Source organism: Carcharhinus amblyrhynchos, chromosome 22 (genome assembly GCF_965287045.1).
Source record: "Carcharhinus amblyrhynchos chromosome 22, sCarAmb.v2.hapA, whole genome shotgun sequence".
NCBI classification, from domain to species: Eukaryota; Metazoa; Chordata; class Chondrichthyes; order Carcharhiniformes; family Carcharhinidae; genus Carcharhinus; species Carcharhinus amblyrhynchos.
The window spans coordinates 26,669,265-26,697,118 of record NC_137345.1 but is presented as its reverse complement, the minus strand read 5'-3'; the positions used below and the strand labels follow the sequence as shown (position 1 = coordinate 26,697,118).

The 27,854-nt window shown below is 42.3% G+C and overlaps 1 protein-coding gene across 2 annotated transcripts in view; it reads right to left on the bottom strand.

Moving 5' to 3' along the window:
• Positions 1-27,474, bottom strand: part of LOC145357011 (innate immunity activator protein-like) — a 63,711-nt gene extending 36,237 nt beyond the window's left edge. The window contains exons 1-5 of one of the 2 annotated variants that reach the window (XM_080210054.1): positions 27,380-27,474; positions 16,222-16,344; positions 4,434-4,558; positions 2,886-3,008; positions 643-868 (exon numbers count right to left, since the gene is read on the bottom strand). In XM_080210054.1, the coding sequence (XP_080066180.1) occupies positions 643-868; positions 2,886-3,008; positions 4,434-4,558; positions 16,222-16,276 (529 nt within the window). In that variant the 5' untranslated portion in view covers positions 16,277-16,344; positions 27,380-27,474. The other variant, XM_080210053.1, reaches the window with a different exon arrangement.
• Positions 27,475-27,854: the final 380 nt, after the last annotated feature.

Genomic DNA, 27,854 nt, shown 5'->3' with positions numbered 1-27,854 from the left:
TGTGAGGAAGCATTGCTAACCACTGTGCCACCATGCCGCCCACTTTGGTGAACCTATTTATATACTTAGGCAATAAATTATTGATATGATATTAATTAGCTATTTGTAATGTTAGTTCTGGTAATTCTGGCATAATTGCTTTTGTCCCTGCATAGTTGCACTGCCACTGAGTTTGATTCCTTGTTTGGATGAGGTACCAGAGGGATTCTGATTCTCACTGAGCTATATCCGGCCCCCCACCGAAGCTCAATATCTCAGAGGGAGAGGCTGAAACCAAATTGAGTTCCATGTGGGTAAAAACTCAACTTCCAACAGATGTTACTTCACTACGGTAAAAGAAAATACTAAATAAATTATCAACAGATCCCAGACATTCCAACCTCTGATCATTGAATTTGGGCAGTCCCATGTTAAATGGATAATATGGATTTCAGCATTGTCTTTACTGGCAGAATTCCAGGATTGACTGGTCGTTGCATGTTTTTTTGGCCATGCCCTGCCTTTTACCACAAACTAGCTCCTGTTACCAATGCCTGAGGAAAAAAACTGTTCCACTCCAATAAAGAAAACCTCGTTACAATATTCTTGTGGTGACAAGTAATAGTACATACTATACAGGAGACAAGTTTAATTGTAACATACCTTCGCTTACGTTACTTGACTGCAGTGTTCTTCCACCAGCCATGTCTCTGTGCTCATTCAGAGCTTTTTCCATCTCGTCGAGTTTCTTTTGTTCTTTTATATATGTGTGTTTTCTCTGTTTTCTGATGTGCCTGCTTAGATTTCCTTCTTGCGACAGGCGTTTGGCTGCTTCCACAAACTTTAACTGCAAGGCAAAATCCCTCTCCAAACAGGCCAGTTCAGAATCCTAAAAAACAACGACAGATCAGAAACAAACTACATGCTAGTCTTTCTGACTTCTATGATCATGGGATTAAATAGTGAAAATCTGGGGAACTGCACAGTCTTTCCTTCAAGTCAACTGAAAATTCTGGTTTTCAAATCGTCTGAATTTTGTGCCCAAGTCAACTGTAAAAAAATTAGGTTTATGTGAGATCCTACCTTTAGAAGAATGAAGAAACAATGCAGTGTTACAGGATGTGCGGGTTAGGTGAATTGGCCAGGCTAAATTACCCCTTAGTGTCCAGCGATGTGTAAGTTAGGGGGGTTAGCGAGGTAAATATGTGGGGTTGTGGAATAGGGCCTGAGTGAGATTGTTGTCAGTGCAGATTCGATGGGTCGAATGGCCTCCTTCCACACTGTAGGGATTCTATGATTAGGTCTAACATAAATGTGCCCCAACTGGGGTCTTCTAACATTGTTCTTAAACTACTTAAATCACTTTAGAATCATAAAATCTCTACAGTGCAGAAGAGGCTATTTGTTTAAAGTTTATTTATTAGTGTCACAAGTTGGTTTACATGAAGTTAATGTGAAATCTCCTAGTCTCCACATTCCCTTACCTGTTCGGGTACACTGAGGGAGAATTCGGCATGGCCAATGCACATAGCCAGCACATCTTTTGGACTGCGGAAGGGAACTGAAGCGTCCAGAGGAAACACACGCAGACATGGGGAGAAATTTCAGACTCCGCACAGACAGTGATCCAATCGAGGAATTGAACCCAGGCCCCTGGCGCTATGAGGTAGCAGTACAAACCACTGTGCCGCCATGCCACCCCAGTGACAACTCAAAATTGTGTCATAAAATGACATATTGACAAATCTAAGCAATTTGTTTTACAGATTGTTGTTTAACTGGCTGATAAGGGATTTTGACTGTAAATGAATTTTTGGGGTAGAAATTGAACTCCAACAAGGTCCAGTTTTACGGACCAACATCCTGCACCTCAAAGAAGCCTGAAAAATATCTGACCCAAATAGGAATTTAACACGTGCACTCTCCATGTGTCCCATCATATTTTAAAAATAGTTCAGGACTTTCTTAATCCAAAACTTCCTTTTAAAGTGATCAGCTATACTCCAAATTTGGCCTTTGAATTTGTACGGCTTTTGTCATGTTTATTCTCTTGTTCTATAACAGAATGACAACTGACCATGAAATTAGAACCTCTGCTCAAACAAACCAAATATTTTTATTGTGATCAGAAGTAGTTCATAATTATCATTAGCATCAATGCTAAAGCACTGAAGAGTATAACCAATTGTTTGTAACTTTGTCATTCTGGTGAGTGTACAATCAGAGGACACAGTCTCGGAATCAGGGGCAGGCCATTTAGGGCTGCACGGTAGCACAATGGTTCACACTACTGCTTCACAGCGCCGGCAACCCAGGTTCAATTCCCGGGCTACAGTCACCATCCGTGTGGAGTCTGCACCTTGTCCCCATGTTTGCATGGAATTCCTTTGCGTGCTCCGGTTTCCTCCTACATTCTGAAAGATGTGCTGGTTAGGTGCATTGACCTGAACAGGCGCCGGACTGTGGTGACGAGGGGGATTTCACAGTAACTTCATCGCAGTGTTAATGTAAGCCTTACTTGTGACAAATAAATAAATAAAAATAAAATTTAAAAATTTAGGACTGAGATGAGAAAGAATTTCTTCACTCAGACTGTGGCAAATCTTTTGAAGTCTTACCCCAGAGGGCTGTGGAAGCTTAGTCATTGAACATGTTCAAGGTAGAAATAGATAGATTTCTGGAGACCCGTGATATCAAAGTATATGGGGATAGTGAGGAAAAATGACATTGAAGCGATGATCTGTTTGAATGGTGGAGCAGGCTTGATGGGCCGAATGGTCAACTCCTGCTCCTGTTACTTATGTTGCTATGTTTTTCTTGAAAGAACAACTCTTTGGCGATGTAGAACCTTGCTGGGATTAAAATGTTAATCTAAAGTCAGCTACAATCAAACATTGTAGAACTACCTCTCCTTTAGCTGTGATTGTCTCCTCATCCAGCTGAAAGGTCGTTCTGATTCGGCGACGGACAGTGGGTGGCTCTTCCCCTTCTGCTAACGGGTACTCTTTTGGCAAATTCCCTGTCAACTCCTAAAGGTGAAACATATTGAAATATAAATAGTTGAATTCACATAGATAATAAAGATCTCTTTTTTATTCATTAGGGAATAAACCAAGAACATAGAACTCCCTCAAGCAAAACATTTAATAAAATGCATTCCTGACCCAAAATGATGGCCAGAATTCTCTGACCTTGCCTGTGGCTTGGATTCTCCAGTCCCACTGTAGTGAATGGAATTTTGATTGAGTGCCAAATTCTCCATCCCTGCTGGCAGCGGTGGCAGAGCGAGTGGGATTGGAGAATCCCATCTGCTGTTTTCACTCATTTTTGTTTGACGCCCAATGCGTAATGTAATTGATCACTACAAATCTTTACTGTTAATCAAAAATAACATTCCTGCCACACACATGCCAAACAGTGAGCATCTGCAACAAGAGAGAATCCAGCAATGTCACTTTGACATTCAACAACATTACCATGCTGTGTCCCCCACTATCAACGTCTGGGGCCATTACCATTGACTGGAAAGTTAACTGGATCAGCCCTATAAATGCCATGACTAGAAAAGCAGCTCAAGGGCTGGAAACTCTCCAGCAAGTAACTTAGTTCCTGACTCTCCAGAGCTTGTCTATTATCTACAAGGGAAAGGCAGGAAGCTGTTGGAATTCTCCTTTAATGATTCACACTCACAAACGTCATCAGGAACGCAATGTTATTTATTGAAAAAGAAAATCTGTACAGAGGTCGGCAATCAACCACCACTCCCCCCACCTCCCTCCCTACGTTGCCCCAGTCCCTACATGTCTACAGACTGTCTTCTGATTGAGTGAGGGATCCTCCCGTCGGGTGATTAGCCACTCTGTATCCCAGTTGGTCCCTCAAGTCAAGTGACCCTCTTCTGCTGTGTTGCCCTTAAAGGGACAATCACTAACTTGCAAGAAGGAGTGCAACTCTAGGGAAAGCTCAGGAAGCTCAACATGATGCTGGACAAAGTAGTCAGCTTGATCGGCACCCCATCCACCACGTTGAACATTCACTTCTTCCACCACTGTCGCACCGTTCCGGCTGTATGAGCCACCTACCATATGCAGTGCAGCATCTACCAAGAGCACAATCTCTACTCCCAACAACGGCAAAGCTAACAAATGCATGGGAATATTCCCATTCGCAAGTTGCTCCCCAAATCACGGACCGTCCTGATTTTGAAATATTGCTGTATTACAATCCTAGAAGTCACTCCCAAATTGAACTGTGGGTGTACCTCTATCATGTAGATTGTAAGGGTACAGGATGGTGGCTCACCACTGCCTCCTCAAGGCAAATAGGGGTGGACTAAACATTTTGGCCCTGGCAGTGACATCCCAGGTTCCGTGGAGGAGTATTCTTTCATGGTAAGCAAAACTATAGCTTCAAAACACTAAACTCAGGAGAACCCATCATATGCTCGTACTCACTGATTCACGTAAGCACAGTTTTCTCAGCTCATCCAAATACATCTCAAGTGTTTCTTCCAGCATTTGCTTACGTGACATGACAGAGCGATACCGATCTTTCGTTGGTGACTGAGGACTGTCTGATCCTGTGAACGGAACATCAGTTATGAAGTAAAGATGATGCAATCTTGATAGCTTCTTTATGCACCAAGTTATTTTTGTCAGTTCTGGAACATGAGACATTTTTCTCATGGACGCATCTCTGCTTTCTCCCTCTCTTCCTAATCTAAATTAAGCCACTCCTTAGCTTTCCCATCTTAGGCACTTTATCCTTTCAATCCCATCCTCCACTTATCATTATTCCTCTGCCTATCTAGAGGGTGGCACAATGGTTAGCACTGTTGTCTCAGTGCCAGGGGCCCGGGTGCGATTCCCAGCTCGGGTCACTGTCTATGCAGATGTCTGCACATTCTCCCTGTGTCTGTGTGAGTTCACTCCAGGTCCTCCAATTTCCTCCCAAAGTCAGAAAGATGTGCTGGTTATGCACATTGGCCATGATAAATTCTCCCTTGGTGTACCCGAGCAAGCAATGGAGTGTGGTGACTAGGTGATTTTCACAGTAACTTTGTCGCAGTGTTAATGTAAGCCTACTTGTGATGCTAATAAGTAAACTTAAAACCTTTCTGCCATAGTGTCAAGCTTGAAACTCCCTTGACTAAGTCCACACCTTCTCTTTGTACATCTTGACTAATTCAGAAGGGCTCATCAAAGCATTAATCAACACTTTTCTCCTCTGCTACCCAATCCTTCTCTCTCAGTGACATTCCCATTTAATATAGGCAGCCGGGGTTAACATCAAACTCATTTAATGTCTCTCTCACCCCACCCACCACCACCAGGAAAAATGCCATATACATCTATAATCATAATCAGTACTTCCCTCGAGAATGTTCCAGAACAAGACGCTTGGCACCTATCACCTCATTGTGGAGGATTTCATTGATGGCTTTTAAAACTTGCATCTTATCAAAGATTCAGTGCTTATCTATGACTCTCCAGCCATAGTGGTGGTGTGGTCTTCATTATCTAATCACGATTTTCTCTCTTTACTGCTCCTCTGGTGACTCCTCTCTTGGCATATATTGATTCTCTTTAACAAGGCCTCTGTGACGTACATAGGGATTTTTTTCCACATTAATAGTGTCAAGTTGTTTGTGTTAAATATGGATTGTTGGAAGAAATAGCCATCCGTACTTAATGGAAGCAAGAACGTCTGCCATTGAATTGGCCTAAATAATTCCTTTTGATCAAAAAAGTCCACATTTCAAATATCTGCATATCTGCTTAAATTATATAATCCCTACTGTGTAGAAAGAGGCCATTCAGCCCACTGATTCTGCACCAACTCTTTGAAAGAGCAGATTTCTCAGGCCCACCCCCTCCAACTCAGCCCTATCACCACAACCCTGCACATTAACCATGGCCTATCCACCTAACCTGTCCATTTTTGGGCTGTGGGAGGAAACCGGAGCACCTGGAGGCAACCATCAAAGACACAGGGTGAACATGTAAACTCCACACAGACAGTCATCCTAGGCTAGAATTGAACCCCGCTCCCTGGTGCTCTGAGGCAGCAGTGCTAACCACTGTGCCACTTTGCCGTCCCAATAGTCCACTTCTGTTGAAAATGTGTGTATTTTTTTGAAGTTTGAAATTGACTCCCCAGCCATTGCAAACTTGGGTTCAAGTTTAGTTCCAATCTTTGGTGCCCACAGATAGGGAGGTTTCCAATTTGTCAGGGCGCACTATTGCTGTCTAATGGCTCTTTAAGGAAACACCCATTGAATGAGGACAAGGTCTGGCTTGTCTATAATGCCTCCCACAATTAGATGTCCTGCTGACACCCTGTATTGTTTACTTTCTCTTGAGCTTGCACTTACAAAATTTAGAAATTTACCGCCCTGTTTGCCCAGTCATCCAGTTTCCTGTATATCATCCATATTGATTTTAAAATCCTATCCCCACTTAAAAATCTGTCCACCATATTACTCTTACCCTATTTCACCAATCTCCATGTCTCAGCTCCAACCATCTCCCTTGCTCCAGCCAACCTCTTGCTTTCAGTCACCACTAGTCTGCATCTTGGAACTTTCCTCCGAAAACACTGATCTGCTTTTGACTTTAGAAGCATATACTAACCATCCACAAACCCCCCCCTCCCCCCAACCCCTCCCTCTAATCTTGCGTTATGCTTTTGGTGGTGGAGACAGCTAGCCGTTGACTAGCGGCACGATTTTCCAGTCCTGCTGGTATCAATGGCATTTTGCATTGTTTGTCAGTTGCGCTACCAAGGAACCCACAGCAGGGGTGGATCATCAGACAATCCCGCTGGTGGGAATGGAAGGAGAATTCAGCCCTAAGCCTACCCCTTCAAAGCCTTCATTCAAAAATTCCCCGTGATTAATGCCGCTCCATTTTGAAGCACATAGTGACATATCTGTAAAGTGCTTTCATAATCAAATTTTATAGGTGAGGAAAGCAATGCAAGTAAGATATTGGGAGGCTACAAGCTTTCAGTAAACCATATCTTAGCATAATACACTGTCTTCAAGAGAGGCGGGGCATTAGTAACATCCGTTGAGCTGTAATGAGTTCTTGCGTGATTCATTGTCAAGTTGCCTATCCCATCTGTCTGTACATTTCGAGATATCATGTCTGAGCAACACTTTGACAGCTCCCTTTCATTGTCTGCAGTTAATAATTAACACTGCAGCTGGAAAACTGAAGGCTTTTAATGCCACAATATTCATCTGTTTGTTTGTTGCTGTTACCAAGTGATTCAAGGACAGACTTAACATCCAAGAGCTTGGTTGGCCAAACAATAGCAGGATCAGGAAGTGGTTCTCTTTATATAGACTGATGCCAGTTCGTCTATCATTTGGAGCAATTTGGGTATTGTCTATGATTAAATTAGTTTAACATCTCATACTAAAGTTCCTCTGACTTGTTGAATGAAGTTCACTTACATTTTGTCAAAGATTTCAAAAATGCAGCAGAATGTTAAAAAAAGTGAATTCACTACTGTAAGTGCTCTTTGGAACTGCTAAATAAATAAAGGTAATGATGAAATTGCTGTTAAGCAATTGTTCCTTACAGAACACCACCTGCAGTCAGGGGATAGTGAAGAATTTAGTAATTCTTTACTGAAAACAATTGATTAAATTATAAGGTGCAAAAGCTAGGTTACTAAAGTTATAATAAAAAACAAAATACTGCAGCATGGTGACACTGATTAGCACTGCTGCCTCACAGCGCCAGGGTCCTGGGTTCAATTCCGGCCTTGGATAGCTGTCTGGAGTTTGCACATTCTCCCCGTGTCTGCATGGGTTTCCTCCAGGTGCTCTGGTTTCTCCCACAGTCCAAAGATGTGCGGGTTAAGTTGATTGGTCACGCTAAATTGCCCCTTGGTGTCCCACGATGTGTAGGTTAGGAGGATTAGCAGGGTAAATACATGGGGTAATGGGGATGGGTGGGATTGCTGTCGGTGTAGACTCGATGGGCCGAATGACCTACTTCTCCACTATTGGGATTCTATGCTAGCGACCTGAAATAAAAAGAGAAAGTGCTGGAAAAACTCAGCAGGTCTTGTAGCATCTGTGGGGAGAAACACATTTTGAGACTAATGTGACCCTACCTCAGAACTTCGAGAAGGGGAGTTCCCAAAAAGGGCAATAATGTACTTGAAACATTTAAGCTGGAATTTTCCAGCCGGTCATGCTCTGGTGCCACTGCAAGCGAGGACGGTGAATTTGGTGCTCAGCAAAATCTCTATTCACTGGAGCGGGACCAGAAAATCCCACTGGCATGAATGGCCTCAGTCTGTTTTGATCTGTACAGATGCTATCACACCTGCTGAGCTTTTAAACAATTTCCCTTTTTATTGTGGTCTGTGATCACTCTGTGAAAGACCCCATCAAATAGGAAAATGTTCTCAATAGTATTTCTATGCATTTAATAAGGGTGACATAGTCAGAGATCATTCAAGCACGTGTCTAATTTTGTTTTTAACCATTTCATTGTAGCAAGTGTTACCTCTGGTCTGGCAGAGTCTACTTTGATGGCCAAGATGAAAGGGTACCTTCACCAAACACTGTTTATCTCTTTGTCTCATTTCTTTATTTAGATTAATCTGACTCATTGGCAACCATTCAACATATCCTGCTTATCATTAGTTACGATCTACTACTGATAATTAACATACTTCATGCACAGTATCTTCAGAGATATGAGTTCGCAAAAACTTTTGATCTGGCGAAATCAAAATGACAAGGGTCAATGTAAAATAACCAAACAAATGCTATTGCCTAACTATTATTAAAACTTGTCTGCTTCATCCTATGTAAGGGTACATATGCTGAAGCAGACAAGTTCTGATAATAGTTTAAAGTTTATTTATTTATTGTTACAAGTAGGCTTACATTCACACTGCAATGATGTTACTGTGAAAACCTCCTAGTTGCCACACTCCAGTGCCTGTTCGGGTACACTGGGGGAGAATTTAGCACAGCCAATTCACCTAACCAGCATGTGTTTGGACTGTGGGAGGAAACTGGAGCACCTGAAGGAAACCCACACAGACATGGGGAGAATGTGCAGACTCCACAATGATAGTGATCGAAGCCAGGAATCCAACTCGATCCCTGATGCTGTGAGTCAGCAGTGCTAACCACTGTGCCATCATGCCACCCATAAGTGTAATATTTTATGGAAGAGCGTTCACTAACAATGTAAAAATAAAGTGTTTCTTCCCCTTCTAATTTTAATGCTTCCTTAACACTCATCCCCCCAACCTTGACCCCTCACCTACTGACCGTCCTCCCAAAAAGATATTTCTTCCAGTGTCAACAGGGTCATGTTTTATGACCTCTGCCCTGTGAGACCATGGTGGCAGTGGATCAACAATGGAAATGCTTCACTCTTTCCATTGCCAGTGTGATTTCTTCCAGTGCGGCCTTTGCACAGGTGCCCCAATTAGGATCCTACACTCAAAGTACTATTTAAGGTCCGATGAAATAGGTAAGAACTTGATGGGTGCTTGAGATATCAAAGGTAGGTGGGGCGTGCACCACACCTGCATTGACCGTTGATACCAGGTGTACAGCAACCTAACTATATTAGCTTAAAAAAAATCCAAACACTGCTTAATATAGACCATTCGGAAGATGGTAGGTAAAAGTTGTTTTATTAAATGGATTTTTATGGGACATAAATGCTCCTCATTGCTTCATAAAATTCTTTTCATTTGACTACATCCATATGCTGGAGTTTAGAAGAATGAGAGGTGACCTTATTGAAACATATGACATTCTGAAAGGGCTTCACAGGACACACAGAGCTTCTAGAACACAGGGTCACCATATGAGGATAAGGGGCCTATCATTAAGGATGAACATTAGGAGAAATCTCTTCACTCAAAGGACCATGAATCTTTGGAATTCTCCAAAAGGGGTGGGGTGGGGTGATGGGGGGGAGGGCAGGGGGCTGGGGGGTGGGGGAGGGGAGGGTGCTGCTCCATTACTGAATGCAGTGATAGTTGACATCTATATTTTCTTTATTTCTCAGGTAGTTAAATGATAAGAGAAGCAGGTGAGAGAGTAAAGTTCAGGCAGAAGATCATCCATGATCATACTGAACGGCAGAACAGGCTCAAGGAGCTATATGTCCTGCTCATGCTCCTATTTCTTATGTAACCTTTTTTCTAACTCTTGGGAAGATGCTAGATTAAGCTATGGGCGTTGAGTTAGAGGGAACGATTTTTTTGACCTCATCACGTCTGGGGTGCATCCCAAAAAATAGCATGTTGGCCTAAAAATCGGTTTTGTGCTTGGCGCCAAACAGTTTGCAATCATCCCAGTTCCTTTCGATTAGCGTGAACCGGATTGTGCCCAGAAAGGGCACGAGGCTGATTAGCATTGCTAAGTAGCATTTAAATACATATAGCCCATTCGACGCTGGATTCTCTCAGCTCCCAGGACCTTCCAACCTTCAGGGGTAGTGTGAAACCAGCGAGAATCACTACTGGCCTCCACTGCCAGGTGCGATGGCCACTCTGGGGTGGGAGGCAGTGCTCAGAGATCACCTCCTGGGTGATTGGGGACATGGCTGGCAGTACCAATCAGGCAGTGTCCACCTGGCACACTGGCAGTGCTGGTTGGGCATCCTGGCAAAGCCAGTGGGGCACTGCACCTGTGGCAGTGCCAAGGGGGTGGGGTCTGAGTGTGGGTGGGACCTATGATGGAGGGGCTATGTAGGGGTGGCTATACAGATTGGAGTCTGCACAGGAGAGGGTCATGTGGAGGGCATTGTGCAGGTATGGAATATGATTGAGGAACATGGCAGGGGTCAACAAGAGGCACCCATTGGGAGGACCCCGAAGCCCCTATGCTGGTGATCATTGTTGGGGAAAGGGTAGGGAAACATGCCACTAATCAGAGAGGGGGTTCTGATGTGAATGGGGGGGAAGGAGGGAATCTCTCAGTGCCTTAACAGCATTCGAGCGCTTTCCAGCCAGGCCCACCAGCGTGTATAGGCCCAATCTCCCCCTCCCCACGCCCAACCCCTCCCCTACATCCAACATTCCCCTCCCCCCATGCCCAACCCCCTCCCCACTGCCCACAGCCAGTGCACAACTCACTGCTCTCCCAAAAAATGACTGAGTGTTGAAAGATTGCAGTGTGGAACTGCGCCTGACAGACCGGTACAGGTCGCTCTGGTTTTTTAGCTGTTATTTTTGGGGAAGTTCCGCCCAGAATTTGTGATCAAACGTTAATGAGGCGTGGTCCTCTCAAAGGATCAGCTTCCATGCCAAGCACATCAGGCAACTGGCACAATCCCAGGGTTAAAAGCCCTGCAAAGCCCAAGGCCATTAGTTATGCTGCAAAAATGTTTGTTCACAAGCGATTAATATTTTTCAGATGAAATTCTCTTTATTCCCATTTTGACTGATGTTATGATTTGAATTGGATCAACACCTCTGTTAAGATGACGGGCAGTAAAGCATTCTTACATTAAGCTGCTACTGTTAAATAAGACGCAAACAAGTTAAGTATGATTTCAAATTAAGGTCTGTGGCTCACAGTAAGAAAGTGATTATTGCACAACCTGAAATCCAGTTGGTGCAAATCATCACATATTTCCCCAGCTTCATCTACAAGTCACAGCATAGCACGGTGTTGAAGTAATCAAACCTCTGTCAGCCGAGGAAGTGAGAGTTTACGCGACTTTTCAAATTACACATGATTGTTACAGCTAAAGACAGGTTGTGACTTGTTTTGACAAAGATGTTAAATTGACTAGAGGTTTGCTGAATGACAAAAGGCTTGATTAATGAAAGATTGTGTGACATCTGAGCTCTGGAAATTAATATGTTACTGTGGTCCAAATTTCAGATGTACACGAGAATACATTGACTATGTAGAACCTCATGATAATATAGAGCCTTAAATGTCAGAAATCAGATATACCTGTTTTTACAAGCAGTGTGTAGTTCTTATTATTCTATTCATCTTGCGCAATGTTATTGTAACAAAATGCCTTAAAAGATTCGACATCTACTGCGGCACGAGAATATCTTTAAGTTTATTTATTAGTGACAGCTTGGCTTACAATAACACTGCATTAAGGTTATTGCGAAAGGTTACTGGCACCTGTTTGGGTACACTGAGGGAGCATGGCCAATGCACAAAACCAGCACGTCTTGTGGACTGTGGGAGGAAACTGGGGGGAAACCCACGCAGGCAGGGGGAGAACATGCAAACTCCATGCAGACAGTGACCCAAGCAGGGGGTCGAATCGGGGTCCCTGGTGCTGTGTGGCAGCAGTGCTAACCTCTGCGCCACCATGCTAAGGTACACCAAAAATCTGCAACCTCTTCCATTCTAGTTTCAGTTCTCGGGCCCAACATAGGTCTGACCCACAACCTCCACCACACACAGAGCAGGGAGGCAGATCTCAATTCCTCCTCAGCGGAATAGGGATCGAATCCTGTACTGTTGACAACGAACTAATCTAACTCCCTCCCCCCACCCCCACACCTGGCCTCAAGGAATCCTATTTGCTGTGGCAACATGCATTTTTCCAAGCATGATATTGTCCAGAGCCATGAATAGTGATAGTACAGGCTCCAATTTCTTTTCCATCACGTGGCTTACCAGGAATCTCTCCCTCTTGACTCCCTGCCATTGGCATAGTTAGAAGGACTTGCAAGGTTAATGCTCAACTCAACCCATTTAGCCATGCACGCTGTTTGGGGAGCAAGCCCTGATATGGGCCTTGAACTCAAGAGCTTCTGACTCAGGGACAGTGATGTTACCCACTGCGCCACAAGACCTCCCTGATAGTTTCCTATATCCACAGTTGCAATAGAAATTTTAAGGGAATGTCTATGCAAACATCCTTCCTTGCACTTACTACCTCCCACAAGTGGCAGTGCAGTTTTGGCTCAATTTTCAGAGGAACTCCACTGCAGCTTCAACTTCCAATTTGTCATATGTTTTTCTAATTAACTATAGTATGAAATCAAAGTATAACCAAAATCCTTTCCAGCCCCTGTCATATGTTTGATATGGTGCTGATATAATGTCATCAGCATATGGTTATCATAAGATGGTAACTATTACCAAAACATTCACCCACAGAAACACACTCCTACCTTATTCCCAAGAATAAGGGGCAGCACGGTGGCACAGTGATTAGCATTGATGCCTCACAGTGCCACAACCTGGGTTCAATTCTTGGCTTGGGTGATTGTCTGTGTAGAGGTTGCAAGTTCTCCCTGTGTCTGCGTGGGTTTCCACATTGTGCTCCGGTTTCCTCCCACACTCCAAAGATGTGCGGGTTAGGTTGATTGGCCATGCTAAATTGCCCCTTAGTCTCAGCTAACTTCATAGTGTAACTTGGAGTTTCTGAACTGGCCCCTAACAATTGCAGCAAAATATCTTTTTTAAAAAGAGCTGGAGGAGCGATTCAGAGTATTACTAAATATGTCATCTTCAGTCCACACTAATCTGAGTGACTGCAGCTACATATTCTTAGTACTCTCCAACTTACACTATTATCATGACATATGTGATAGAGACTCAATCAAAACACTGTTGCAACTGTCCTTGATAGCGAATAATTGAGGTTTCATTTGCTCCAAAGTATTTTAAAATATTCTTTGTTTCGTTTTTTTCAACAGAAGAAACGCTTTGAAGAATTAACATCAATGCATCCAGTTTGGATGCAGTGCTAACCTAGAATAACATGTTCCACTGCAAACTGTCATTGATAAGGGCATTGAAATTATTCTGTGGCCTCCTAATGTATGAATGAACAGCCCTTTGTCTGAAATTCCTTTCTCTACTGTTTGGCAGAGGATTATCATTCTTCTTTTAAGGAGGTTGGGATCCACAGAAATAGTGGAGGGGGGAAATTAAGGCGACTGTGTTAAACAGTTGTTACCTCAGCTTTAACAATGATGATGTTAAACTGGATATAGAGCATGTCCATACATATAATGGCAAAACTGTTTGTGAACCCTTTCTCATTGAGGAACATTTGCTTAATGAGTCTGTTTCCAATTCTTTTCCTACATCAATGAGACTGTTTACTAGTGCAAATTCTAGTTTTTGTATTCAATTCTGTAATGCTTGCTTGAAAAGAATGATTGGTTGAAGTTAAAACTTGCCTTCATCAGTTGTTTTGAAAGCTAAGGCCCTTCACTGTACTCAGAGAACAAGAGAACCATTTCTTAATGTGTCTACAATATCACTGCACGAAGGCTAAAGAATCTATGAGCACAATGACATTTTAACTTCAAAGAACCAGAAGTCATAAAGTCTTAGTTTTGACTGTTCAACAATTCTTTCCTGCTGTCATAGTATTTTAATTGACATTTGCAAATTATCATAGAATCCAATGATTCCCATTTTTATATTTGTGTGAGAAATGCCAAAGCATGCAACTAAAACTTTACTAATCAGAGATACATAAGGAATATTCAGCAACTCCATAGATAAAGGACAAGTTGTATAATAGAACAAGTTGTATAATTATATGCTCACTATTGAAAACAATTATTACAATACTACATTGATTTGATATGCATGCAGTTAGCACAGAAGCTGCTGTCATTAACAATTTATAATTCACATAATCCCAGTCAATCTATAGTAAAGCATGTGTTAGACATAAAATATACATTAGATCTGAAATTATCCTAAACTTAGAACCTGCAGCATTGTCTATATTCATGTGACTTAATGTATCAACACAAATGGTTCCTACTTTGCAAATGATGTGGGACCTTATGTATGTTAGATTTGTACTCACAGGTTAAAGTATCCATCCAATGCACTAGCTGAAATGGAAGAATATCAAAGTTGACCTGATCTTAAACAATTTTGGAATATCACCATTTTGTCCTTGTTTGTTGATGGTAGCTGCTGAGCAATAGTAGCGAAGAAAGATGAACTTCACACATCTTACAAAACCAACATCTTTATGGCTTTTGATTGCTACTGTTAAAGGCATAACGAAACACAGGGCGTGGTTTCACCTGCCGTTCATGCCATGGTCCCACTGCAGCAAAGTTGGAGAATTTGAAGGCCAGTCAAATCCCCTTTCACTGCAGCGGGAATGGTGGTGAGATTCCAACCATTGGTCTTTCAATTCTGTTACCTTCCCATCAGGGATAAAAAGCAAGCAGAACCAGGGAGGCTAAAGCTTGCGAGTGGTGAATATCGACTTGAACGCTGCTTTCAAAATTGCTAAAAGTTGATTATAAAAATCCAAAACTGAAACTCATGGAGGAACATAAGAACATAAGAAATAGGAGCAGGAGTAGGCCATCTAGCTCTTCGAGCCTGCCCCGCCATTCAATAAGATCATGGCTGATCTGAAGTGGATCAGTTCCACTTTCCCGCCCTCTCCCCATAACCCTTAATTCCCTTGTCTGTCAAAAACTTATCTACCTGTGACTTAAATATATTTAGCAACGTAGCCTCCACCACGTCAACGGGGAGAGAATTCCAGAGATTCACCACCCTTTGAGTGAAGAAGTTCCTCCTCAACTCCGTTCTAAGCTGCACCCCCCCCCCCCCCCTTATCTTGAGGCTGTGCCCTCCTACCTGCTGTCCTTTCTGAGCGGGAAGAATCTCTCTACCTCTACCCTATTCATCCCTTTCATTATCTTATACGTCTCTATAAGATCCCCCCTCATCCTTCTAAACTCCAACGAGTACAGACCCAGTCTATTCAGTCTCTCTTCATAGTCTAACCCCCTCATCTCCGGTATCAGCTTAGTGAACCTTCTCTGCAATCCCTCCAAGGCCAAAATATCCATGCGCAAGTGCAGCGACCAAAACTGCACACAGTACTCCAGCTGCAGCCTCACCAGTGCCCTATACAGTTGCAGCAAGACCTCCCTGCTTTTATATTCTATCCCCCTCGCTATAAAGGCCAGCATTCCATTCGCCTGCTTGATCACTCAAGGAGAATCAACTCAACCTGGTAGTTATGCAAAAAAAAAGAGAAACTAAGATAGATAAATAAAAAACCTTAGGATTGATGAAGGACATTATTTTGGAATAACATTCAGTCCTGACATACAGACCATTCTTCAAATGAGATGACTCTGGAAACATAAATGTAGGGGAACTTAACTAGAAATTGAACTTATAGGCTCAAGTTAGTGTCAGCAACAATAAGGAAATGGATTGATTTGTTCAAGAATAAATAATATAAACAGAAACAGAAATAAAGAAGTTACCTGACTGGAGAATGACTCCACTGTCGGAATCACTGGCTTCATCTTTGCTTTCCATCTTGCGGAAGAATATATTGTCTACTCTTCCTTTGGCCCAGAAATAATTTATCCCAAGTAAGTATTCACCTAAAAAGTACACAATAAAACAAGTTGAAGGCACATTCAATTGTTTTGATATTAAACACACAAAGATTGGGAGTTGAAAAAATGTCTTTCAAGATTTTTTTCATAGAATCATAGAAACCCTGCAGTGCAGAAAGAGGCTGTTCGGCCCATCGAGTCTGCACCGACCACAATCCCACCCAGGCCCTACCCCATATCCCTATATATTTACCCGCTAGTCCCTCTAACCTACGCATCTCAGGACACTAAGAGGCAATTTTAGCATGGCCACTCGTGGCCGCGCAACATTGGACAGTGGGAGGAAACTGGAGCACCTGGAGGAAGCCCACGCAGACATGAGAAGAACGTACAAACTCCACACAGACAGTGACCCAAGCAAGGAATCGAACCCAGGTTCACGTTTTTAACTATTTGGATTCTGCCCCATGTTGACCCTATCGCCAACCTCAGTGACTGCAAATTAATCTTGTTCAAATATAAAATCAGAGGCCAGTATCTTACTTATCCCGGATGTCTTTCATCCTATGCCTACATGAGGGATTATCTCAATACCAGAAAAAAATGGCTGTGAAAATAAGCAAAGTCCAAATTATGTACATTATGAGATATGGAACTGATCCCAAATGTGCACCTGCACAATTGAGGGCATGGACACAGTTGTTATCTTTGACTGTGCTTGGCAGTGCTTGGTAGAAAAAAACACTGAACTTGGCATCAGTGTTTTCCTTTTATAACAGGCAGGTGCCATATCCTGTTTGCAATAAAGCAGTCAACACATTTACAGGCTGTGTTTTACATTCATATACAGAATTAGCCAATTATAAATTTAATAAAATGCCAATCTTTGTTTTAATTAGCTTCATCTCATCCTGTTGTTAACTAATTACAGATGCACTGTGCAGTCATATCTGATTTACTTCTACAATGTACTTCTGACTGTTACTCTTCTCTTAATATGTTTTCTCACTAATTCGTGTTCCTTTCAAAATTCAGCAAAGTGGAAATGTTTATTCTGAGAGAGAGATCCAGTGGTGGGTGCGCTGCCATTGAGCAAAGCCCCCATTATGCAAGTCTTATGAATGTGGATTTAAAACCAGAGTCTGAAAAATACATTGCTAGTTGGAGAAATCAAGTTGTGGAGATGCCGGCATTGGACTGGGGTGGGCACAGGAAGAAGTCTCACGACACCAAAGCCCAACAGGTTTATTTGGTACTACAAGCTTTCAGAGGGCTGGTCCTTCATCAGGTGAGTGATCAGGCTCACCCGATGAAGAAGCAGTGCTCCGAAAGCTCGTAATACCAAATAAACATGTTGGATTTTAACCTGGTGTTGTGAGACTGGATGAATCAAGACTGACAAAAAGTAACCTCAGACATACAGAATTCATGACACTGCCGGTAAAACAGATGTCTCATTCATGACTCCTGCTTTCAGCTGTGTGTAGATCCCCCTGTACAACTGAAATCACTGAAAACCACCAGACGATTAGACACATTAGCCAGTTACTCATGAAGAAACCCATTGCTCCACACAGAAAGTAAATTCTTGTAATGAATCGTAAAATTACAGTTCGCTTGAAGGTTTGGATGATGTTCATAAACCAGGAGTTTGAAGTTAGAGGAACTTGTGAGAACCTTTGAACTTAAAGATTAAAATACAGGGCGGAATTCTCCCAAAAAAACTCGAAGTGTTGAATTTGCGGGAAAACTGGAGTAATTCACTCTGTTTTTTTTCAGTGGAAGTTCGCACTCGAATCTCCCAAACTCCGTGCACCTCAGAGCTACCAGCATGAATATCATTAGATTTCAGGAGGCCTGCTGAAACCAGCAGGCCTCTGTGCATGCACAGCACCCCCAAACTGTCATGTTAAAAAAAAGTGAATGAGTCTGTGGCTGCGATTCTCCCATCCCACTGCATTGACTTTTTAGCACAATGGATAGAGAATTGCGTATTGGCCGATTTGCGGAGTTCCCACAAGCATTCGCGCTTGCTTCACCACACCGGAAATCGGTGAGCAGACACACATTACTTAAATAATCATTTCCTGCTATTTAAATGAGATTATTGGATCTGGGACTGAATTTTCCTGGACCCGCTAACTTCTCCCGCCCCGCCAGAGTGTTTCACTCCAGTGAGGATGCACTAGCTCCCACTTTTGGGAAACTAGTGGCCTGACTCTGCTGGAGTGAACAGGGGTAATTGGGGGCCCCAGGAGGTCTGGCGGTGGGGGGAGGGGGTGGTGTCGCCAGGGCATAAGCACCCAAGCATTGCCCAAGTGGCAGAGTGCCCAGACCTAGGGGGCACCATGGCACTGCCCATCTGAGGTTAGACTCACTGGTTTATAATTTTCAGGGCTATCTCTACTCCCTTTTTTGAATAAAGGAACAACATCTGCAATCCTCCAATCCCCCGGAACCTCTTCCGTCTCCATTGATGATGCAAAGATCATCGCCAGAGGCTTAGCAATCTCTTCTCTCGCCTCCCACAGTAACCTGGGGTACATCCCCTCTGGTCCCGGCAACTTATCTAACTTCATGCTTTTCAAAAGCTCCAACACATCCTCTTTCTTAATATCTACATGCTCAAGCTTTTTAGTCCACTGCAAGTCTGCACTACAACCACCAAGATACTTTTCCAAAGTGAATACTGAAGTAAAGTATTCATTAAGTACCTCTGCTATTTCTTCCGGTTCCATACAAACTTTCCCACCGTCACACTTGATAGGTCCTATTCTTTCAAGTCTTATCCTCTTGCTTTTCACATACTTGTAGAATGCCTTGGGGTTTTCCTTAATCCTGCCTGCCAAGGCCTTCTCATGACCCCTTCTGGCTCTCCTAATTTCCTCCTTAAGATCCTTCCTATTAGCCACATACTCTTCTAGATCTCTAACATTACCTAGCTCTTTGAACCTTTTGTAAGTTTCTCTTTTCTTCTTGACTAGATTTATTGTAGCCTTTGTACACCACGGTTCCTGTAACCTCCCATAACTTCCCTGTTTCATTGGAATATTGCTATGCAGAACTCCAGACAAATATTCCCTGAAAATTTGCCACATTTTTTCTGTACATTTCCCAGAGAAAACCTCTTTCCAATTTAAGCCTCCAATGCTTAAGGAGATAAAGGAGATAGAATTATGATCACTATCTCCAAAATGCTCTCCCACTGAGAGATCTGACACCTGACCATGTTAATTTCCCAATACCAAATCAAGTACAGCCTCTCCTCTTGTAGGCTTATCCACATACTGTGTCAAGAAACCCTCCTGAACACACCTAACAAACTCCTCCCATCTAAACCTCTTACCCTAGGGAGATTCCAATCAATATTTGGGAAATTAAAATCTCCCATCATGACAACTCTGTTATTATTACATCTTTCCAGGATCTGCTTCCCAATCTGCTCCTCAGCATTCCTGTTACTATTGGGTGGCCTATAGAAAACACCCAGTAAAGTTATTGACCCCTTCCTGTTCCTAACCTCCACCTAAAGAAACTCCGTAGCCAAACGCTCCATGACGTCCATCTTTTCCACAGCCATGACACTAGCTCTGATCAACAGTGGCACTCCCCCACCTCTTTTGCCTCCTTCCCTTCCCCTTCTGATACATCTGAAACCCGGCACTTGAAGTAACCAGTCCTGTCCCTGAGTCACCCAAGTCTCTGTATTGGCCACCACATCACATTTCCAAGTAGTGATCCACTACTTGGATGAGTAAGCTCATCCACTTTGTTCACAACACTCCCTGCGTTAAAATAGACACATCTCAAACCTTCGGTCTGAGCGCTCCTCCTCTCTATCACCTGCCTATCCTTCCTCTCACACTGTCGACAAGCTCTCTCTATTCGTGAGCTAACCTCCTCTCTCCAAGTCACTTCAATTTGATTCCCATTCCCTTTTCAATTCCCCTTTCCTGGGAAAAAGACTACATACTTTTCAATTCCTCTTTCCTGAGAAAAAGACTATGTGCACTTATCCTATCTATGCACCTCATTCTACTATGTTACTAAGAATAAAGTGCTAGCCTGGCCAACATCTCCCCACTCATCCAGGCCCACTAGTCCTGGCAATATCCTTGTAAATTTTCTTTGCACTTTTTCCAGTTTATCAATGTCTTTTCTATAACAGGGTAACCAAAGCTGTGCGCAATACTCCAAGTGCAGCTGCACCAATGACTTATACAACTGCAACATAATGTGCCAACCCCTATACTCAATGTTCTGATTGATAAATGTCAGTGTCCATAATAAATCTGACCAGATTCCATTCAGGCTGTGTCTGCTCCAGTTATTTTACTAGATTTGGTAATGCACACCCAAATATTGATACTAGTGGAATCAATACACCCATTGTTCACAATTTGATGCTGTATTCCTCTACTGGGCGGCACAGTGGCACAATGGTTAGCACTGCTGCCTCACAGTGCCAGGGACCCAGATACAATTCCCAGTTTGGGTCACTGACTGTGTGGAGTTTGCACGTTCTCCCCGTGTTTGCGTGGGTTGCCTCCGGGTGCTCCGGTTTCCTCCCACAGTCTGAAAGACATGCTGGTTAGGTGCCTTAACCCAAAAAGGCAACAGAGTGTGGCAACTAGGGGAATTTCACAGTAACTTCATTGCGTGTTAACATTAGCCTTACTTGTCACTAATAAATAGTAAGTAACTCTGGTTAGCACTGCTGCTTATAGTGCCAGGGATCTAGGTTCTGTCCTGTGTGGTATTTTCAAATGCACCCTGTATCTGAGAGGGTTTCCTCTGGGTCCTCCAGTTTCCGCCCACAGTCTAAAGATGTTCAGGTTTAGTGGCCATGCTAAATTGTCTCTTAGTATCTCAAACTGTCTAGGGGGATTAGCAGGATAAATATGTAGAGTTACGGGGATAGGGCATGGGTGCAATTCTCTGTCAGAGGGTTAGTGCAGACTTGATGGGCCGAATGGCCTCCTTCTGCACTATAGGGATACTGTAAGTTAAAATCAAACTAAATTTATTTCCAAGTTCTGAGTCTAATTGCAGCATAAGAGCCAGGTGTTAAGTAATTTCAAAGTACAAATGAGCAACACAGTTATGGTGACAATGTTCAATGTCCAAATGTAACCATGGATTCAGCAAATCAAGAATAAATAAGATTGTGGAACTGCACATCTATTACGACTTCTACAATAATTATGTGATTTCTAAGGGTTTAAAAAGCACAATTCTTATATTTTTTCCACACGAAAACTGTAGGATTGGATTTTCCACATTAACTGGTAATGGGCTTTTTTTTTGCTTATATGTTTCAAGCTTCCTGAAAATGAAGACTCTCAGTATGGAAATCCCAGTCTGAATTCCTGTAAAACGATACTGACAGCAAACAACAAAGACCTGGAATTCATCTGTGAGCATTTTCCTGGCACGATGATCAAGGGGTGGCATTTACAGGAACTGCAGAGCTAAGTTGAGTTATTCACTCTCCCAATCCAGAAACATAAGTGCAAAGAAAAACCCAAAGGAATAAGTAATTACAACAGCGTGTAGATTGTAAAAAGCTCTCAGACAACATTATTTAAAAATTCCCGAAGAGTGGAGACCTTTATCAATAAGTTAAATCTTGGTCTTCCTCCTTCCTCTTCTGGAACCTTCTCTTTTGAAAACCTATTCCAACATTCTAACTTCTCATTGAAAGTCCCCATTTCCTCAGAATTAGCCCCACCTCAGGTTCCTACCTGAACTAGTCTCCATCCTTTTTTTCCTTTAGCGTCTGTGCCAATCAATTCCTTATCCTTGACATCACCCCACACAAAGCAAAGAATGGGGGTAAATGGGTGTTTTTCTGGTTGGCGATCAGTGACTAGTGGTGTGCCTCAGGGATCAGTGTTGGGACCGCAATTGTTTACGATTTACATAAAAGATTTGAAATTGGTGACTGAGTGCAGTGTGTCAAAATTCGCAGATGACGCTAAGATGAGTGGCAGAGCAAAGTGTACAGACGACGCTGAAAGTCTGCAAAGGGATGTAGATAGTCTAAGTGAGTGGGCGAGGGTCCAGCAGATGGAATACAGTGCTAGTAAACATGAGATCATCCATTTTGGTAGGAATAACAGCAAAATGGACTATTCCTTAAATGGTAAAAAATTGCACCATGCTGCTGTGCAAAGGGACCTGGGTGTCCTTGTACAAGAATAACAAGGAGTTGGTTTGCAGATGCAGTAGGTAATTAAGAAGGCTAGTGGAATTTTGTCCTTCATTGCGAGAGGGATGGAGTTTAAAAACAGTGAGGTTAAGTTGCAGCTGTGTAAAATGCTGGTGAGGCCACACCTGGAGTACTGGGTACAGTTTTGGTCTCCGGAGTTGAGAGTGTTGGCTTATGAGGAGAGACTGAGTAGACTGGGGCTATATTCATTGGAAGTCAGAAGAATGAGGGAGATCTTTTAGAAACATATAAGATTATGAAGGGAATAGATGAGATAGAAGCAGGGAAGTTGTTTCCACTGGCAGATGAAACTAGAACTAAGGGGCATAGCCTCAAACTAAGGGGGAGCAGATTTAGGAGGAGTTGAGGAGGAACTTCTTCACAAAAAAGGTTGTGAATCTGTGGAATTCCCTGCCCAGTGAAGCAGTTGAGGCTACCTCATTGAATTTTTTTAAGGCAAGGATAGATAAATTTTTGAACAGTAAAGGAATTAAGGGTTATGGTGAGCGGGTGGGTCAGTGGAGCTGAGTCCATAAAAAGATCAGCTGTGATCTCATTGAATGGTGGGGTAGGCACGAGGGGTCAGATGGCCTACTCTTTCTCCTAGTTTTTATGCTCCTATGTTCTTATATTCATCACCTCTTACATTCTTCCTTGTTCCTGAATCCATCTAAAAAAAAGTCTCCTAAATTGCTTAAAACTAAACTTTCAGAATTATATCCTGAATTTTTGGTCCTCTATTCATCATGATAATCCTGCAGCCATCAAGTTGGTAAACAACTCTCATATCTTCACCTATGTTCACTTGTCCCCAACAAAAACATGGTTCTCTCCAGTGCTGGTAATTCCCTTTAGAATTGTTCCAATCTTCAAACTTTTGAGTTCAAGAGATACAAATATGGCTAAGCATTCTATCAGAAGACCTCGCTGGGCCATCACAAACACGACTGGAACTCTGCTCTCTTGAAACCATTCACTAATCCAGAATCAGTCTGGAGAACAAGATAAAACTTCTCCACTAATAACATTTTTCATAAAACCTTCTCCTCTGTTCTTTTTAACCACAATACCAACAACCAAATACAGAGTGCCCATGAATTCCCTTGTCATTCACTTGGCTCTGCTCTCCCCACCCTGTCCTCACTCTGAGCCCCTATCTTTCTCAACCTTCTCTTCCATCTCCATACCCTCTCCTCATCCATTTTAATCACCTTGATCCTATTCTTATTAAATTGCTGACCACCTAATTTCCATTCCTGATCTCCATGCTAGCAAATATAATAAATAGCTTCTTCTTCTTAAATACTTGCCCTTCCATTAAAAAAAAAACCATCATGACATTACCCTTGAAAACTACATTCACATTTAAAATATCCCATTGGATTTGGACTGTGGTACATTATTTCTCCTTGCATTTTGCAACCTCTCTGCAGCTTTTGAAATGGTTGACCATGCTGTTTACCTTTAATGCCTCACCTCCAACCCTCAGCTCACTGGAACTGTCCTGACTTGACTTCATTCTTATTTATCCAGCCATACTATCTCCAGCAATGGCTTCTCTTCCTGTTCTACACCAACGAGTTCTCTGAAGAATTTATTCTCAGTATCTTCCTCTTTCTCATTTACATGCTACCCCTCATCGTCAGATTAGTGTCAGCTTCCTGCTATGTTAATGACACCCTGTGAACCACCCTACCTCTGTATTGCTCCTGTTGACAACTCATTGCCTCTATGCTGGCAGACTGCTTAACTAGCATCCATTCTTGGGTGTGTTTCCATTTTTTTCCAGTTAAACATTCGGAAAAGAGAAAAGCTCTTTTGTTTAAACCTTGACAACAATTTCTGTGCCCTTGATTATGTATTATCCTGGCATAGTCTCAAGCTCAATCAGAATGGTTGCAACCTCAGTGTCCTTTACTTGATCACAATCTCCTGCAGTCTTCATCACAAAGATTGGGCACCAGCTGTATGCTGCAAAATCAACCATATCGCATCTTTAACGTATTGAAATGTCCCAAGCCTACCAGAGCCCATTCAAAACAATAATCTCCACCAATGTCATTCTCATCCCCAGATTCAGCTATTTTAAAGCTCTCTTAATTAGACTTTGATGTGGGGATCATCCACCCGCCATAACCTTCCATTCACCCAAACGCCTGATGTACTAACTACATCATGTGGCACTCACTCACCACCATTATCCTCACTGACTTATGACAAGTTGCCACCTCAAACTTGAATACTTTTCTGGTCTTAACTCTTCTCCATCCAACCGCTTCCAGCCTTACATTCCTCAACCCCCAACTTTTGTGTTTGTATAATTCTGAATGTTATATGTGATGGGGCATAGCCTTTTTAAAGGAATGGGTCAATGTGACCCGAGGTGTGGGGTGAGCTGACTGGGAACCTCCCTGAGGGGGCAGTTGTCATTTGGAATGTAGAGCGAGTAGACTGAATAAAAATCCATGTGCCCTGACGGCTGGCTGTGGACTAGTTCTTGAGGGGACCCATTGGTACTAAGGAATTTAACACTGAATTCTTGAACTTCCATGCTCTTTAAGCTATTCCATCTCCATTTCAGAGTTTCCCCTGAAACCTTGATCTAGATTTTGGTAACCCATCCTAATTGTTCCTTCTTTGGCTTGAGTGTCCCATTCTCTGACTATGTGCGGATTGATGGGACATTTACATAAATATAAAGTTGCTGTTGTGAAGTTTTAACACAAATTGTACATTGGATATCATTTCAACAATATCACAGTATCGAAGCACAATGGATGCTGTTCCACAGATGCTCCATCAGGACTCAGATATCATGGGTGGGACCCATACATTTACAACCCTCCCTATTAATTCCCAAAGCTATCCTAAGATATCATATAGCAACCTTCTGTCATGGAGACTCCCTCTCCCCCAGCGACCACCAACTAGAGCAAACAGATGTGATGATTTAAACTGTCTATTTTGCATTGAGGCCTCTGTTTGACATATAACTGACACAAGATTGTCCCCTGCAAGTTTTCTGCTTTCAAGTGCTGCTACAGAAACAGCAAGAAGTAAGTGGTCACAAAGAATAATAGTGGCAGGAAATAATGATTCCATGGTTGTACTGTGCTGCTGTAGGAAGCAGGCAATCTCAACAGCAAGAAAGTCCTTTCCCACAAAAAAAAGTTTGCTCCCTGCCATCTCATGAATTTGGGAAGCTGACCCTTGCTGTGCCTGTAACAAATTCCTGCCGACAATTGGACTTTTATTATGTGACAGACACATATACTCATTCCATTATGCCAGTGGTAAGCACTTACAAATAATCAGTCGTAAAATATATCAATGTCACCTATTGATTCCTGCTGTTTATTTTGTTAAGCAGTCTTTGTTAAAAATAGTAATCACCAGACATTAACCACATTAATTAACAGTGTCATTTGGAAGGCTGTGAGTCCTGTTCTTGTGGCTTTCAATTTTCACTGTTGAGCTCTGTCTCTTGCCTGGCTTTTAAAAAATTCAATTAGCATTAGTAACAGGATACAATAGTGGACTATTACCTTTCAAATAGTTCTATGTCAACTCCTAGCTATGTGGTTATCAGTGATTGCAACATGGACCAATCGCAAAGTAGTCTTAAGTTTGATTGTATCACTATTTACTCATTCACTTGAATCATTGTTTAGTCAGATGTCTAGGCCTGATTTCACAATTTAGAACAACTTATTAAGCTGGTCATCCCCACGTCATAATAATGGTGTCAAATTTTCCACTATCGCAGAAAATAGTACAAAACACAACTTAAAATGAATGGAATTATTCTGGAGAAAGAAAGTCTGCAATTTATCTATTTTTATACAGTCTCCAATTCAGAGAGATATTAATGTTGTTATTACTTAAGGATATTTCTTTTCTGGCTTTTATCCTCTCTTTCCCTCTAGGTAATTGGACTACAGCTCGATGGGCAATAGGGAGCATCAAGCAATCAAGCAGCAAGGCCAAAAGAGCATTGCCTTGTGAGAGTGCCTAGATGTTATGTGCTGTCAGGCAAAACTGTCTTGGAGCTTTCTCATTCAGGTAACAAATGAAATAGCATTTCAGCAAGTGCAAATAATGAAGAAATTAAAATACAGGGACAAACCTAACAGCATAACTGTATCAAAGTTCCAATGAAGAAGTATCAATTTTTAGGATTTGTCCTGATCTCTTAAATTAGAGTCATGAAAACAGACCTACCGAAAACTCTCGTGTTGTTCTGACAACGCTTATTATTTTTGAGGGGTGATTCCCCGCCCATTTTTTTGTTTTTCCTTCACCTTCTCCTTCACATAGAATTCTATGATTCTAACTTGTGCCAATCTTCAGAACACAAAAACAATTTGAACATTCAAATGTTCCTCAGTTCACACAAAACCACACACTTATCCTCAAATGTTGTCACTGATTCGCCATAAGAAGACTTACTATAACTCCAGAACAATTTTGGGAACGTTTTTACACAGCTGCAGTATACACTGAGACCACCACATCCTTGCAAACTGCCTGCACTTTAAAATGTCTAAAGTTATTTTATCAGCTTCACTTTGAAGCAGTGATATGAACTGGTAGAGACATGGTAAAACTACACCCTAAAGGTGTGCCCGATCTGTGAAGCAAACAGTCTTCAAGAAGCCAGAGTGAATATGCGCCTGGAACTTAAATATCCTTACCCACTTATGCCAAACGTGCCTGCAAAACAATTCTAAATCACCGTGAAAGAGCTTTCCAGCAGGAGAAATCCAGAAAGTTATGACAAAAAACTTCTGCTCAATCCCGGCAAAATAAACAGCTGAGTCTTCCCAATTCACTGTCTCCAGTGTGTATACACTCCTGAAAATCACTAACCTGTTGCAACTTGAGTGTGAGGGAGGAGCAAAATGTAAAACCTTATCAGCACTAAATCGTCCAACTGAAACTGCAGGATTAAGCAAGCACCAACAGTGGAGGTTTAGCGAAAGAACCTCCTTCTTTCATTAGCTGTATTGATGAGTGAAACTCAAACCAACAAGTCCTTTGTCACACTATTTGTTGTGTAATCTAGATCACTTCACATATGTAACTTTAAGGTGTAAAGCAATGCACTTTAATTGGTTCTGTGTGATGTAGTGTGTCATACATTCCAGGCACTAAATTAATTCTCTCCCACTCAAACCGGCACAAAGCAGTCTTTACACAATTTCACAAAGTGACTGCTGTCAGCAAGGCTGGAGACACGAACTTGTATTTTCTCATTCTTTCACCAGCTACAGGCCCAATAGAGTGTAATTAATGGGTGCTGTTTTCAACTTTGTATCTGGACAAACAGAAACGTCTTGCCATC